This window comes from Suricata suricatta, chromosome 1 (genome assembly GCF_006229205.1).
Source record: "Suricata suricatta isolate VVHF042 chromosome 1, meerkat_22Aug2017_6uvM2_HiC, whole genome shotgun sequence".
In the NCBI taxonomy this organism is placed as follows: domain Eukaryota; kingdom Metazoa; phylum Chordata; class Mammalia; order Carnivora; family Herpestidae; genus Suricata; species Suricata suricatta.
The window spans coordinates 150,484,262-150,501,960 of NC_043700.1; the positions used below are offsets into that span (position 1 = coordinate 150,484,262).

Sequence of the window (17,699 nt, forward strand, 5' to 3'; positions counted from 1 at the left end):
AAAAAATAAAATTCCAAAATTTAAACATCAGTATCACTTACCTTGGCATGTTTCACGGGTTGGCTTCTCAAAAACTTCTTCTTGATCAAATCCTTTTTTAGATTCCTGTTCTTTATATGATCGATAGAAAACAGACCTAAAACACATGGTAGTAAAGATAATTTCTAATTCCTTTTATAAAAAGGCTTAGAACATACCAATAATTTTTACTTAATTATGATATTTGGGAGACAATTTAAACCATGAATCTAAGACAAGAATTAGCTGTACTAAGGGTCAAAGTTAAGTCCTAAATGCTATTACATGGGCCACACATGTAGCATCTGACCCATATTCCTCACATGGCTGGATTATATGTGAGCAGAGAAGGACCTAAGGTCATTAAATCCAACCTCCTATCTGAAATAGGAATCCCTTCCATAATATCCCTCAGAGATGGTCACATAGGATCTGCTCCAATATTTCTAGTGAGAAGCTTATGATACGAAGCTATCATGTCTACCCTCTGATCCTGGTGCTATTTTCTAAAACTAAACAGAAAAAAGCCATCTTCTAAATTCCCAGTTTTTAACCAATCTTCATATGCCATGCATTTGAGATTATCTGCCAATAACTGAAGCATAATTAAAAGATTGAAAAAAACACACTATAATTTTAATAGTAGTTATTTATCGATCCTGAGATTACAGGTTTATATTTACTTCTTTAGATGTTTCTATATTATCTAAATGCAAAGATGTCTTTGCTTACCAAAAAAGAGTGTGGGAGGTGGGGTCTCAAAATATTAACATCTGAAAATCCTGAGACACAAGAATTAGTGTCTTCAGTCATTCATGACCATCAACCAGGCCTCCTGTTTTCTGGAGTTGGGCAATGACTTCACCACCCTCTACACTATATAGGCATCCATACCATACAACAGTATGTGCCTGCCAAATATCCACAAAGCTTCATGAATGGAGGCAAAAGATTAAATATCTTAACAAAAATTTTTCTGCTGTCAGATCAAAATTTCTTGTGGCCTGATCTTCAAAACCACCAAAAGTCTGGATACATAAAAGCCAAACCCATCTTTAAGAAACTTTTTTTGATTAAAATATTAATGTTAGAACAACTGTTGTAAATCGCTGACCTGAAAAAGCCTCTGTCTACAGCAGAACGATTCATGATAACAGAGTCCTCTTGATTATATCCAGTGTACGATGCAATAGCCACGATGGAGTTGATACCTGTAGTGCGTGTAAAAGCATACAGTATTATCTAGGAAACAAAAATTGTTCCTTTCCTTTATCTTTTTTGAAAAGTTAAAAATTCCCTAATTTTTTATTCCAACCATAAATACCACTACCATAATTTATAGGGCAATATACCTGATGTAAAGAAAAAAGAAAATGACAACAAAAAAAAGACAAAGCGCTAGTGGATAAAAGACCTCAGAAATGTACACCCAGGGGTGTCTGGCTGGCTCCATCAGCAGAGCATGTGACTCTTGATCTCAGGGTCATGAGTTCAGCCCCACACTGGGTGTAGAGATTAAAAACACAATCTTTAAAAAAGTGGGGTGGGGCAGGAATGTATGTCTAATTGACACTACCTTCCATCAAGCAATAGCTGCACTTTTTGCAAGCTGTGGCTAGGATAGTCCTAAATAAGAAAAGTTTCCTATTTAAGCTGCAGTAACTTTTCTCACTATGGATCACTGCTCCTTCTGTGGCAGATTTTCACAGTTGCTCTAATGCATTTGGGACAAATATCTCAAAGTAACCTGCAGCTTTCCTGACAACTCCTTGCTCCCTCCACTGCTAAGAACTATAGCCCTTTTCTTCTGAGATTATTTTAGAACTTTCTGCTACCACATCCATCACTTGCACCACTAGATCCATAACCACCACCATAGGGATTGCCCAAGCTTATTCCAACGAAATTGCCCCACTTCATGGGTCCATAATTTTACTGCCGTTGTCGACTACAATTTCCAAAACCATTAGTTCCCACCACCACCACAGTGACCACCTCTGAAATTTCCTCTTTCATCATAACCATCGGATCTTCCACCACCACCACTATATCCACCTCCTTGGTTTCCATACCCTCCTGGTCCAACAATACCAGGCCTATCACCTGGCCCACCGCTACAGACACCACACTCACCTCCTCTATAACTGCCTCTGCTGCCTTCACCTCCACAACCAGAGCCTCCTCTTCCACCAAGTCACCACTAGCTCCAAAGTTTCCTCCATGACCCGTGAAGTTGCCAGATGCACCTCCAGGCCTCTCTGCGATCCAGAAGACTGTATTTCTGGTTTAGAAAGGGCCTTTACCACTTCACAATTACTCCCATTAGCAGTGAATATTTCTGAACAACTTTATCAACTGTATCATGATCAAAAGTTACAAAAGCAAATCCTCTTCTCTCCACTGTCTTCTATAACTTCTATGGTTTCAATCTTGCCAATCTTACTTTTCAAAGTAGTCAAATTATTCTTTTGTAGCTTCTTTAATACTACCAATGAAAATTTCTTCACTATTAGATAGGCACCAGACTTTACAGAATCCTCTCCAGAAACAACTTTCTTTGATTCCACTACAGATTTTCTAAAAATTAAAATACACTCAACTCTAAAGCTATGGTTAACATATCTTGATTTAAATATTTCAAATGTGGAGTAAAAGACTATGGCTACAGAATACAAAGCAACTAAATCTGGATAACTGAATGTTTTGGTTATCTGAATTCTGAATTAAATGTTTATATTTGCTTCCCTAAAGCTAAATTCAACTTTCAGAAAGCACCCCACCCCTCATGAGAAGGCACACCATTCATTTACTCCTTTATGTGTACAGCAGGGGTGCACTAGTTTTAAGGAGGAGGATGCAGGGTAAGGGGTGGCGGTACTCCTGGTCTGGGTCTGGGACACTGAAGATATACTCCTCCCTTCCAAGTCTCTTATTCCCAGTAATTCCCAACCAGAGGCACAAACAGATTTGGAGAAAGAGATATGTGCAAAGGGCAGGCCCTCCTCCCTGATAACATTTGCCCCTTAAAAGCTCTGGCTGCTCTGCCACAGAAAGCTCTCTGCTGGCTTTTCTTTTTTTTATGTTATTTTATTCATAAAAATAAAGACAAAAAATATAAATATAAATAAAGAGACAGAGAGAGATAGCGCGAACAGGGAAGGGTCAGAGAGAGGGAGATACAGAATCCAAAGACAGGCTCCAGGCTCTGAGCTAGCTGTCAGCACAGAGCCTGACACGAGGCTCAAACCCACAAACTGAGATCATGACCTAAGCTGAAGTCGGACGCTTAACCAACTGAGCCACCCAGGTGCCCCTCTGCTGGCTTTCTTTTTTTTTTTTTTTAATTTTTTAATATTTTATTTATTTTTGATACAGAGAGAGACAGAGCATGAGAGGGGGAGGGGCAGAGAGAGAGAAGGAGATGCAGAACCGAAAGCAGGCTCCAGGCTCTGAGCTAGCTGTCAGCACAGAGCCTGACGCGGGGCTCGAACCCAAGAATGTGAGATCTGACCTGAGCTGAAGTCGGAGGCCTAACCGACTGAGCCACCCAGGCGCCCCCTGCTGGCTTTCTTAAATGTACTGGCCTAAGGCAGCAGATTCTGGAGTTTTGTTTTTAACTTGAATCCATTCCTAACACTTTGAAAAGTAAAGTCAAAAGCTTAGATTTCAAACTTTTCTTGAAATATCAGATCTGACATCACTGGGCCCACTTATATACATCACAACCATAGCTGAAGTTATGGGCTAACCCCAGTGGAAAGGCAAGCCTCTAACTCACTGACTACTCACCAATCCTGCCTAATCCTGTAGGAATCGGAGGTTACAGCCCTGTCTAAACGGTACCACTGGTGAGCCTGGGTGGCTCAGTTGATTAAGTATCTGACTGTTGATTTTGGCTCAGGTCATGATCACAGTGTGGATCTCACAGTTTGTGAGCCTGGGTCAGGCTTTGTACTGGTGGCACAGAGCCTGCTTGGGATTCTCAATCTCCCTCTCTCTCTGCCCCTCCCCAGTTCATTCTCTCTCTTAAAAATAAATTTTAGGGGTGGGTACCTGAGTGGCTCAGTCATTTAGCTGGGTGTCCAACTTCAACTTGGGTCATGATCTCAGTTTGTGAGTTCGAGCCCTACATTGGGCTCTGTGTTTACAGCTCAGATCCTGGAGCCTGCTTCAGATGCTATGTGTCTCTCTTTGCTCCTCCCCTGCTCATACTCTCTCTCTCAAAAATAAACATTTAAACAAAAAATAAATTTTTAAATAAAATTTTCTTTAAAAGTTAACACTAAACACTTTGTGTTAGTTATAACCTTGACTGCTCTCTAAGGGAAAAGAAACATTCTAATAAGAGGGTATTTGTTCTTCTGAGCACCTTGATGGGTTTGTGTATTTAAATATGGAGCAGGGGCAACTGGGTGGCTCACACAGTTAAGTGTCTGTCATTTCTGGCTCAGGTCATGATATTAACAATTCAGAGCCCCTCATCAGGCTTTGTGCTGACAGCTCGGAGCCTGGAGCCTGTTTCAGATTCTGTGTCTCCCTCTCTCTCTGCCCCTCCCTCTGCTCATACTCGGTCTCTCAAAAATAAACATTTAAAAAAAAAAAAAAAGAAAGGCTTGTAGTCCCTACCAGACATACCTTCACCACTTCATACGTGTACCAAAAGAACATTTCAAATCCAATCCTTTACCTATTTTTCTTCTCCAGCCATAAAGAAACCATCATATAAATGAAGAAAGCACAACACTACAAGCATACCCCAAAGATATGCGCATACTGGACACCAGCTAACAGACTGTTTCCCAGACAAGGGTAACCCCTTACGGAAGACTTTGAAAATAAATCATTCTGACCTATGAGAATCTGCTATCAAAATACTAAATCCCCTAGTACAGTTAATGATTTAAGGCCACTACTCACAAAGCAACTCTACTAAATAATGTTACCCACAGTTAGAGCCAAAATCCTGTTCATCATAAGGTAAGAAAACAATTATGGCAAAGAATTATGCTGTCTCCTTTACTACTCAACTCTCTTCTGCCCTTCTGACTTCCCTGCACCATTTCACCTACTGCCCAGATTCCTTAGGGAGCTCCTCCTGCAGAGGCGCCTGGGCGGCTGTCAGTTAAGCATCCAACTCTTGATTTCAGCTCAGGCCATGATCTCAGTTCACAGGATCGAGCCCCATGTCAGACTCCATGCTCACAGCCCAAAGCCTGCTTGGGATTCTCTCTCCCTCCCTCTCTGCCCCTATCCTGCGTATGCTCTCTCAAGATAAATAAACTTCATAAAACACAAAAATCTCTTCCTGCAAACTCCTGATTCTCCTTATCAGCAGCTACATCTCAAATTTCTTCTGATTTCTTTTCCTGGTGCCTAAAGCTCTGTCTCTGACTTTATTCTCACACTGAATTTCCCCTCAGCAATTTCATGACAATCTATACCTATCACTAATATACCAAAAATTTCACAGCTCCAGATATGAGCTTCTTTCAAATCACATTTGCAACTCACTGTTGGAAAATCTTTTCTTAGATGTTAGGGCAGCAACTCAAAATCAACATGCTGTAAACTGAACCTATTATCTTACCTCTAAAACATTTTCCTTCTAATCTGCTCCCATTCTTATTAAGAGTACCCCTCTCTTCTTGATCACCCAAGCCACAAACACCAACAATATCTCCAATAATATTTCTCCCAATATTTCCAAGTCCCATCGAGGATGTTCCAACAGGCATCTCATCCCCTACTCTTCATTTCTTAAGGACCTTACCAATTCTCAGACCACTGCAAAAACCTCTAAATTATCTTCTTCCAATACCATATCTAACTGGAATCTGCATCAACTGCCAGAATGCTACTCCTAAAATAAATGTCTTTTTTTTATTTTTTTTAAGTAGGCTCCATGCCCAGGGTGGAGCCAATGTGGAGCTTGAATTCATGACCCTGAGCTAAAGACCTGAGCTGAGATCAAGAGTCAGATGCTTAACCGTGCCACCCAGGCGCACACACACACACACACACACCCCTCAAAACAAATCTCTAATTGTATTTCACCCTTGCTCCAAAAAGCTGGATGGGTCTTCATTCTCAAAATCCAACCTGCTCTCTCCATACTATGAGACCAAAGTGCACTCCTGTGCATTTACACACCAGTTATACTAAGGAGCCATGACTACTAACTGTTCCATATCTCATACACTCATGCATCTAAGCCCTTCCTCAAATCACCTCTCAAATTCAAATACCCTTTTATCAAACTATACGCTAGTCTAAAATGCCACCTCCCCCATGAAACTGGCTCTAGATTTCCAACAGGAATCAATCATTTCCATCACTCTGTGCTTTCAAAGGACTCTGTACCTCATCCTAACACTATCCACATATCCATTTACTATTTGTGCTGTTTCCCACATTATAAATTCTGAGAGAATAGAGGTTGTGTCATAAGTATTTTATTAACCCTCTCAAGCACTAAGAAAGTACTTAAGCATGACAGGATCTTAAAAAGTAAAAAACAGGGGCGCCTAAGTAGCTTAGTCGTTACGCATCTGACTTCGGCTCAGGTCATGATCTCTTATGGCTCATAAGTTCCAGTAAGTTCCAGTTCCTCGTCAGGCTCTGTGCTGACAGCTCGGAGCCTGGGGCTTGCTTCAGATCTGTGACCCCCTCTCTCTGCTCCGCCCCCCCCTTGTGTGCACACTTTCTCTCACTCTCTCAAAAATAAACATTAAAAATTTTTTAATAAAAAATAGACTGAAAAACAAAACTGAACATACCTGCTGGCAGCTCTCTAAATCGCAAATACTCCATGGACCGTGTAGTCACAAGTGGTTTTTGAGGATAATATAGCACATGGGCCAGTGTATCCATACGAACATGGAAGTTGGTGATATAAACTCCCATAGCCTGCTTACCCATAGCAGACTGGTATGTGTTTCGAGGGGACTAGAGGTAGAAATGAAAAGCAGAATCAATGGAAATTTAATGCTTCTAAAGGAACAGATCTACAGGGTACTGCATAACTCAGAAATATGGCTGGTAAAGTTTCTGTTTTTTTCTGAAAGAGAAGTGATAACCATTTGAATAATTAAGTATGGCTCCTAACAGTGAAACAAACAACAACAAAAAAAGCATATTAAATGCTGATTCCATATGAGTTCACGGCCTTTTCATCAACACACTTTCTTTAGGAAAAACTACAGATTAATCTCTAATTTGTATTCTACTTCCCCCCAATTCCTCACAAACTAGAAGTTAAAAACTGCTACCAACCTGGTTATGATCAGGAAAGGGAATAATAGATGCACAGACACCAAGAATCATCGATGGATGAATCTCGCAGTGTGTGTATGTGGAACAATAAGCGACTTCTTTCTCCTGTAAGTCATCTGGAGTCATTGCAAGCATCACTGTTTCTTCTTCTAGAGTATCAATGTATTCTACTACCCCACTGGCCACAAGGTCCTGCCAACTAAAAAAGAATTCACTTTGGAGAGCCTGGGTGGCTCAGTCAGTTGAGTGTCCAACTCTTGATTTCACCTCAGGTCATGAGCCCAGTCGAGGGATCAAGCCCTGCATCTGGCTCCACGCTGAGTACCGAGCCTGGTTAAGATTCATTCTCTCTCTCTCTCTCTCTCTCTCTCTCTCTCTCTCTCTCTCTCTCTCTCCTTCTCTCTCCTTCTCTCTCCTTCTCTCTCCCTGCCCCTCTCCCTTGCTCACACACTCTTTAAAAATAAAAATAAACTTTAAAAGAAAAAGAAGCATTCACTTTATTTCCTTATCTACTGAAGTATTTTAACTAAACTTCTTGCTTAATAAAGAGTATTCCTATATGGGGGCACCTGGGTGGCTCAGCTGCTTAAGCCTCGACTTTGGCTCAGGTCAAGATCTCACAGTTCGTGAGTTAGAGCCCAGCATCAGGCTCTCTACTGTCAACAAGAGCCTGCCTCAGATCATCCTTCTCCCTCTCTCTCTACTCCTCCGCTGCTCTAAGATAAGTAAACAAAACAAAGAGCATTCTTTTATCTACATGTACAGATACAGAAAAGAATTCCAAAATAGGTATATTATTAATAGTTTGTCTCGCTTTGTTCTAAAGAGAACTATTTGCGGGTGTATGGATATGGTTACTTTTTAAAGGGAGAGTATGAATTGGGGGCTTTTCTGTATTTTTATTATACACATTAAAAGAAATTGTTTTACAATAAAAAATACACAAATATTGTTAAAAATAAATCTTAGGGGCGCCTGTGTGGCTCAGTCAGTTAAGTGTCTGCCTTCGGCTCAGGTCATGATCTCGCAGTTTGTGGGTTCGGGCCCCCTGTTGCACTCTGTGCTGACAGCTCAGAGTCTGGAGCCTGCTTCGGATTCTGTGTCTCCCTCTCTCTCTGCCCCTCCCCTGCTCATACTCTGTCTTTCTAAAATAAACAAACATTAAAAAAATTTTTTTTAAAGAAAATAAATAAATTTTAAAGCAGATTCATCTTTTTAGTAATTTGCTATATTATTCATATTACATGTTATATAATTTGTATTATAGAAGTTATTTCTTTTATCAGACTTTAACATGTCACAAAGACTTTTATGCTTTAACAAAACCCTACAAGTCCTTTACTTGATAATAAGAATTAAGAGAAATAAATGTGACTATATAGAGTTTCTTTTTGGGGCAATGAAATATTCTGAAATTAGCTAGTAGTGATAAATGCACAATCTTATGAATATACTAAAAACTACTAAACCATATACTTTAAACTGGTCAATTTTATGGTATGGGAATTTTTTCTCACTGGATGTTCTTACCTGTAGTTGTTATATTCTCTCTCTTTCAACTGATCAATATGTCTCTTCTTTAGAAGTAGTTTTTGTTTTTCCACAATCAGAAGTGGCCTACAAATACGGCCTGCATCTGTATAGATCCGAATCTCCCGCTCTCGAATATCTCTGATCATAGAAACCTAGATGTAAAAAGACAAAACAGTCTCATGAACTTTTAATTTCTCTGTATTGTTACGACTTAGCTAAAAATACAATAAAATTTCTAATAAATTTCTGGCGCAAACAATTATCAAATAAAATGGACAAATCTTGGGACAGCTGGGTGGCTCAGTTGGTGAAGTGTCCAACTCCTGACTTTGGCTCAAATCATCATTTCATGATTCCTGAGTTCCAGCCCCACCGTCAGCACTGCCCTCTCTCCCTCTCTGCTCCTCCCCCGCTTGCATGCACATGCATGGTCTCTCAAAATAATTAAACTTTTAAAAAAAGGACAAATCTTAGTTTATCATTGTTCAATATACTAAAAGCCTAAGTATAACTTAAAACTTTATGAAGAATAACTATTTAACTTCGGTAATCATAAAGCTGAACAATATCTGGCAATAATGTCATGCAAGATGAAGCAAAATAAAGAAAATATATTTTCGTCATCACAAACACTAGATACAACAATTTATTTTGTCTCTTTGATAATGACATAGATTTCACCTGCAACCTTTCAGTAACCATCCCTGTTATCATTTTGCATTGATCATACTTTCTCAGAAACAAGCCCGACTTCTGACACTGACCTGTCAGACAAATGGTTTATAATCTACCTGTCCAATACAGCAGTTACTAGCCACATGTCACTATTAAGAACTTGAAATGTGGCCTTTCTGAACTCAGAGTCACTGTAGTGTACGACGTGTATAAACTACACAGTGGATTTCAAAAACAGAACCACAAAGCAGAAACAGACCCATATATACAGAAAACAAACTGATGGTTACGAGAAGGAGCTCAGAGGATGGGCAAAAAAGGGTAAAGGAAAGTAGGAAGCACAGGTTTCCAGTTATAGAATGAACAAATTTTAAGTGGTACAGTGCAGGGAACATAAGCCAATAGCAAAATAATAGCATGTATGGTGACAGATGGTAGCTACATTTCTGGTAAGCATAATGCATAGAATTGTCGAATCAATATGTTATACACCTGAAACCAATGTAATATTGTGTGTCAACTATCTTCTATTAAAAAAGTACCACATAAAAATAAAGAATATAAAATTTCTTACAACTACTAATTAGATGTTGAAATTATAGTACTTTGGATAGAACAGGTCAAATAAAATATACTATTAAAATTATCCTCCTGTTTCTAATTTTTTTAACATGGCTACTATGTCCATATAACATGGCTGTTATAGCTATGTGTAGCTCACATGAGATTTCCACTGGGCAGCACTGAAAATATATTCCCAGAAAACATATTTTGTTTTAAGGTCTACTTATTTTTGAGAGAGAGAGAGAGAGCACACAGTGGGGGAGGGACAGAAAGAGGAGGACAAAGGATCCAAAGAGAGCTCTGCGCTGACAGCAGCAAGCCTAATGTGGGGCTCAAACTTATGAACCATGAGATCATGACCTGAGCAGAGGTCAGATGTTTAACCAACTGAGCCACCCAGGGCCCCTATTCCCAGGAATTATAAAAAATATTTTGGGCAGGGCACTCTGCTGGCTCAGTCAGCAGAACATGTGACTCTTGATTTTGGCTCAGGTCATGATCTCAAGCCTCTCATTGGGCTCAATACTGGGCACGGAGCCTGCTTAAGATTCTCTCGCTCCCCTCCCCGCCTCTCCTCCTCTCCCCCTCCAAAAAACAAAAACTGGGGGAAAATTTGCAGTAAAGAACATAATTATTATGGGGCACCTGGGAGGCTCAGGCCCTTGATTTCAGCTTGGGTCATGGTCTCACAGTTCATGGGTTCAAGTCCCATGTCAGACTGCGCTGGCAGTGTGGAGCCTGCTTGGGATTCTCCCTCTCCCTCTCTCTCTTCCCCTAGCCCACTCACACTGTCTGTCTGTCTCTCTCCCTCTCTCTCTCTCTCTCTCAATAAACTTTAAAAAAAAATCAACTAGATTTCTGACAATGTACTCTACAATTCAAGGGAAAGCAAAGAAATGCCAATGTAAAGAAAACTGTCACTAGTGTTAGGTCTTAATTAGAAATCCCATAGAATCATGCACTCTTAATTAAAGACTCACTTCAGACACAATGATGTCCATCTGTCGCCGCAACTTCCTTAGGGTGTTCATAAGTTGCTCCGGATCTTTATGTATTCCAACCCAGCAGCCATTAACAAAAATCTTGGTTGCACTAAAATGTGAAATCAAAGGCATTTTGTAGTTAGTAACTCTATACTAGGCGATAACCAAAGATTAACAATAGTTTCAAAAAGAAATCACATCTATACACACTCAGCAATAGCTGCAGGAGAAATTTCTTCTAAATTTTCCATACTCCATTCTTCTAAAAATTCCAGAATTGGAGAAGGTTGAGATCCAACTGAAATATAAGCCATCAGGGCTAAATTCTTCACAAGTCCAACAGCATGGCCCTATAAATAAACAAAGTATTACTCATATGGATTTAACATTCCTATCAAAATTCTTTTCCATAAACATTTTTTCTTCAATTTGATTTCAGGCTTTACTCTCACCTTTGAAGGACAAAATCATAAATAAAATATCAGTTCTAAAACCACACAGCATATTACTTACTTCTAAAGGTAATCATATGCCCTACATAATTACAGGTAGACTTTTTGTCTTGAATGTAAATTCTAGTGTATTACCTCTGGGGTCTCAGCAGGACACACCATTCCCCACAATGTATTATGCAGTTGTCGTGGTTTTGCTAGCTTGCCATCTCTACCAATAGGAGAATTTAAACGACGCAGGTGAGAAAGAGTAGATGCAAAAGTCAGGCGGTTTAACACCTAGAAAACAATAGCAAATCTTTAAAGTTTGGGCATTTCTGTTACTCGTGTTACCACACTTTTAGCAAATACTAGAATGAGGCAAAGTCAGATTTTTACCCATATCAACAGACTGTCGAACTCTCCCTATCCCTCCCTTCTCCATCCTTTCCCTGGATAATATTCATCCCATAACTTAAGTGCCCGTCATAACAGGGATGGCAAATATGTGATATACAGCTCTAACATATCCACATAAATGTTTTGCATATGATCCCCTCCAACCACTAGGATGTTAGTTCCACAAGAGTTGGTGCCCCTAAACCCCCACTGTTCACAGGTCAACACTGTACTGTACTTTGGTCAACTTTAAAAAAAATTTTTTTTAATGTTTTATTTATTTTTGATACAGAGAGAGACAGAGCATGAGAGGGGCAGGGGCAGAGAGAGAAGGAGACACAGAACCGGAAGCAGGCTCCAGGCTCTGAGCTAGCTGTCAGCACAGAGCCTGACACAGGGTTCGAACCCACAAACGTGAGACCTGACCTGAGCTGAAGTCGGAGGCTTAACTGACTGAGCCACCCAGGCATCCCAGTCAACTTCTAATATGGAGCTTCTAAGACATAAAATTTCACTAATGCAGACCGTCTAATGTCTTAGCACCTACACTACTTTAAATATATTAACTATCTTACTATAAGCCAAAACTTTAATCTCTCGATTAATGCTAACAGCTAATTAAGGAAAATCTCATTTTCATTATTCAATATTCCCCATTGCTATTATACCTAAGAAAAAAAGAGTAAGATAATTTACATTCAATGAATGAAGAGATCTATTAATCCCACATTTTCCTATCAAACCTGTAGTCACAGTCAATGTCCTTACCTGAGATACTCCAGCTCTGGCTTGATGGGCTTTCTTTTGGTCACCCCAGTTTCCAGTAGCTAAAGAATATTTTAGGCCATCAGATATAATCCTTGTTTTAATTGCCAACTCCAAGTTAAAATCCTTTCCTCGATCAATAAACTTCTGTGCATAGATCCGCACTTCTTTAAGCAAATTCTTAAACATACTGCCAAATAAAATGGTATTTTAAATATGTAAAGGTCAACAACATGCATTCTCAATATGAACAATTCTGCCCACGATGGAGGTGACCGGAGTTGGAGTACAGGAAGGGAAGCATTACGACTTTTTACATAAAAAGCACTAATGTACTTACAGTAGCTAAACACACATGAGGTGAGCAACTAGGGAAAAAATGTCAGAGGCTCCTTAGTAGGGTGAAACAGAAGGATGAAAAACACTAATCTACAACACACTAAATAACAGAATATAAAGAAAGAACTATTGCTAATATTATCTTGTTTGTATTAAATTGTTTACATATTTTGTTTTTAATAATAACTTTTCTGAATATAAAAGTGTTATATGTTCATTACAGGAAGTATAGAAAATGGAAAAACATAGGACTAAAATAAAAACCATATTACATCAATACTGTGAGACAACAACTGCTAATATTTTGATAGATTTCCTTACAGCTTTTGTGTTTTTATAAAATGCACAAGCAGGACTAAAAATTCCAGTATCATCAGTACTTAGAAAATCAAGGCAAATGATTTATAAAGCTACCAGAGAAATAAAATGTAAACAAGTAATAAACTGCCCTTACAAACTTGACATTCACAGACATGAAGTAGAACAAAATCTGGGCAAGTGGCAAGAGAATCCAGCCAACTTCACATGGATGCCAAGATAGTTTAGGACCCTCATTAGTGCTATGATTAATCTAAAGTAAAATCTTCCTACTTTTAACTGATATCACTCTCATTCCTTACCCTCTGAATAAGAATGCAAGTAGTGGTCCAGCAAGATCCAATCTTTTGTTTCCATAGTGATCCCTGTCGTCTAATTCTCTTCTGCCCAAGGCTGCTAAAAGCAACCTATGAACCATGTACCTTAACAATAACAAAAAAAAAAGTCAAAAAGAAAACATGGCTTTTTAAAAAACTCCATTCTGATATTTTTAAATTTTTTTTTTTTTGAAAGTGAGAGCAGGCTCCACAATCAGCACAGAGCCTGACATGAAACTCAATCTCACGACAGTGAGATCAGGACCAGAGCTGAAAAAGAGTCAGACACTTAACCTACTGAGCCACCAAGGTACCCCTTTGATATTTTCAATTTTAAGAAAAACTATCCTGGCAAAAAATTTAAAACGATATTCAACATACCCCAAGAAATAAGCTTTTTTGGTCTCACAAAAATCACTGACGCCCACATGAGGGAGCATTTCTTTTTGTAAGACTTCTTTTGCATATTTAATTCTTTTCTCTTTGGTGACACCAGGCTTTGCCCCTCTTGAGCCAATGAAATTTAGTGCCACATTCTGTTCCTGGATGACAAAGGCTTCATCGAGAGAAGGTTTCACCTATCAGACAATTCAAATAAAAGTCATTTTCACCTTAAAATAAGTCAATTGTAACTTCAATTTGTAACATGTGAAATATCCCTATGCACTAACAGAATATGCAAAGATTTTTGGAAAAACCAAGGAATTACAAAATCTTAGAACCTGAATACACTTTTAAGATCTAGAGATCTCTGAAAAAATCCACTCATCAACACAGGCCAACTCTACTTCATAAAAAAATACAAATAATTCCATTATAAAGAGTACTCTGTTTTCGGTTTTTACATTTTAGCAAATGGCAAAATAAAAATTCCTTCTAAACATTTTATACCAATTTAGATAACTTTTAATAGTCAAAATTAAAATTTACTAGACGACAAATGAATAAAGTGCCAGACTATTTTCAACCTTGGTTTAAGAGGCTTTTAACCTATAAATAAAACCACTTAGTTTTTGTAAAGAATATTTTATAAAGACCTACGTTCCATACCTGCCACTAAGTAAACTGTGGCCTCTGAGGAGCCATGTTATCAGTTTGTTCATCTATAAAGTGGCTAGATAAAATAATCTCTAAGTTTCACTCTAGTCATAACATTCTAAAATTCCAATTTTGCACAGTAATCAGCATGAGGAATGAGGGGAAACATCGAGTAACTTTGGCCGCTGTAAATACACTTTAATCCTATCACATATACTAAAATGCCTTTCTTGCCTTTGACTTCTATGTCTGTTTATCACTGATCCTCACATTTAAATATCCAAATTCGAATCATGGAATCAAAGATCAAAAAAAGGTAACATAAAGCACTCAGTGTGAGGCCACAGTACGTTAAATGAAAGTGATCTTTTTAAATTGTCATTATTGTTATGAAACTGTTCTGTTAAGGTTAATCTGAATTTGGAAAAAGGAATAACAATTATTTTCAGAAGAAAAAATTAAAGCACTTTTGCACAGTGAATGCTAGACTCACAGACTGTAAAAATTGCCCTAAGCTTCAAAAGAGCTAAGGGAATAAAGAGTAATTAAAAAAAAAAAATCATACATAAAGCAAGTCAGTTGTTTCACTTTACTAAGAAAATTCCAGTTTGAATCCAGTCTGAATCCAGTCTGAATCACTTAGGATGCCTTTTAGATAAAAACATGTATTTAAATATTTAAATACTATCTTTAAGTATTTAAAAGAACACCAAAAAAAAAGCACATGACTACTGATAAAAAGCTCAGAGTAAAATCGAGCCAGAAACCACTTTTCTCATGAAAATCCATCAATGCTCTAAAAACTAACATGTACTCACTCCACCATCTCACTTTCTGACCCACATTTAGCCTCCATTTAATTTTTTTTCTCTATAGTCTTAAAAACTCCAGACAATTCAGGATAGCTTTAAGTATATCAACTACTGAGACAAGAATCATCAATGAAAAACAATGACAAGGAAATGGTTGTTTATCTAGACTCAAAGAATCTTCCAACAAAAATAGTAACTTTAGAGGAACCTAAGACACCACTGTAGAGTTAACATTAAAAATAATAGGACAAAATTCCATCACAAGACTCCTGATGCAAAAAGCCCAAATGGTGGGAAATTCTAAATAACTGGTCTATCCTCCTCTCCAAAAATTTCAGTATTATGAAATACTGAGGAAAAACACAAGGAAAGATTTAAAGAGACCACAGAGACCTAAACATGACTTGCAATACCCAATCCTGGACTGGATTCTGAACCAGGAAAAAAACATTAAGAACACTAACAGGACAACTGGCAAACACCTGAATAAGATCTATGGCTTAGCAGTACTGTACCTAAGTTAAAGGTTATGAGTTTGGTAATTATATTATGAATATGTCATGAACGTCCTGGTTCTTAGCAAATACACACGGAAGTATTTCAGAGTAAAGGGAAACAATGTCGAAAACATGCTCAAATGGTCCAGAAAAAAATACGTTTATATAGACAGAATGTTAAAACAAATGTAGCAAAGCTAAACTAGTGAATCTGGGAGAAGAATATATAAGAATTCTTTGTGACTTTTCTATAAATTTGAAATTATTTCAAAATTAAAAGTTTTTAAAAAGTTGTATTGACTATCGACTTTCCTTCTTTACTAAATTGCACCAAGCTGGTGTGCTTTTTTGATTTTCCTTAGTATGGCTTCTCTTGCTGCTGTCAAACTTTTGGCGGCCTGTAGTTCTTGTAACTATTTTACGCAGAACTGTCAAGAAAGAAGCTGAGACAGGCTGAAGGCTTTTGCTAATAGTAAATGGCATGAGATTTCTGACAGCTAAATTACTCGCCAGAGCAGCTTTCTACTGTATTTTAAAATTAAGGACAATCAGTAACTTTAAACCTCTTATAAAATACTATAAAGATATTTTGCGGGGCGCCTGGGTGGCTCAGTCTGTTGGGCAGCCGGCTTCAGCTCAGGTCATGATCTCACAGTTCGTGGGTTCGAGCCCCGCGTCGGGCTCTGTGCTGACGGCTCAGAGCCTGGAGCCTGCTTTGAATTCTGTGTCTCCCTCTCTCTCTGACCCTCCCCTGCTCGTGCTGTCTCTCTCTGTCTCTCAAAAATAAATAAAAGACATTAAAAAAAAATTTTTTTTAAGATATTTTGCTTTCACATACCATTTCCATCATCTCTGGATCTTCAAAATCATAAATAATATGCTCTAAAATATCTCTGTCAGACACAAAACCTAATGCTCTGAACACAATAATGATAGGAACTTCCTGCTTGATGTATGGTAGAGTTGCCACAATGCGCTGACCAATAGCACTCTTTTTTGCACCCTGGAAAAATAAATATCATTAGAATATCAGTACAAGGAGATCACAGCCATATAAAAACACCATGAGAACCATTCATATGGTTCATTGAAATTTGAAATATACACATGTTCATTGTATATATTTCAAAAGAAGCATACCTCTCATACTCTAAGGAACATCCCATGGCTGCTTTTCAAAACCACTGGAACAGGTTTACTAATTTTATGAACAGGTTGATCATTTAGAACTGAGAGAACTTCCATCCTCTACTATCTGCCTGCCAAGATTCTCTCAGAATTACCCAATACTGTATTTGGAAATTACATCTGGCTACAAAAGAATATGAACATTGATCCCACACTCTCTGCCCCCACAGAAAACAAAAACAAAAACAAACTAAAACAAAAAAACACATAAAACTATCTGAAAGAAAGACATAAGGGTTAAAAAAAAAAAAACAGAGAGACAGAGACAAACGTGGGGGAAAAAACACATTAGAGGATGAAAAACATGAACTCAGAGCTGATCTGTATCTCTCATTTGAATATTTCAAAATTAACAAATAGCTTCTTTTGTACAAGTTTGTTTTTTCCAACATCTCTTTAATTCTACACACATACAAAAACAAAAAGTTACGAACCCAACAACATACAATGAACTGACTCTTTCGTTTTAATTATATTTTTTTCTTCAATATTAGGCTCTATCTTCTCTTGGTCTCATAACCCTACATTATCATGGGCCCTCTAACAACAA

The 17,699-nt window shown here is 38.1% G+C and overlaps 1 protein-coding gene across 1 annotated transcript in view; it reads right to left on the reverse strand.

The window, feature by feature from the left end:
• The window catches only part of POLR2B (RNA polymerase II subunit B), a 37,052-nt gene that overhangs the window by 7,326 nt on the left and 12,027 nt on the right, over nt 1-17,699 (reverse strand). Inside the window, exons 7-18 of the mRNA XM_029945486.1 lie at nt 16,800-16,964; nt 13,996-14,192; nt 13,600-13,719; nt 12,644-12,830; nt 11,633-11,776; nt 11,256-11,395; nt 11,043-11,154; nt 8,821-8,975; nt 7,291-7,489; nt 6,795-6,963; nt 1,133-1,229; nt 42-136 (exon numbers count right to left, since the gene is read on the reverse strand). Of these exons, the coding sequence (XP_029801346.1) occupies nt 42-136; nt 1,133-1,229; nt 6,795-6,963; nt 7,291-7,489; nt 8,821-8,975; nt 11,043-11,154; nt 11,256-11,395; nt 11,633-11,776; nt 12,644-12,830; nt 13,600-13,719; nt 13,996-14,192; nt 16,800-16,964 (1,780 nt within the window). The remainder of the gene's footprint in view (nt 1-41; nt 137-1,132; nt 1,230-6,794; nt 6,964-7,290; nt 7,490-8,820; nt 8,976-11,042; nt 11,155-11,255; nt 11,396-11,632; nt 11,777-12,643; nt 12,831-13,599; nt 13,720-13,995; nt 14,193-16,799; nt 16,965-17,699) is intronic.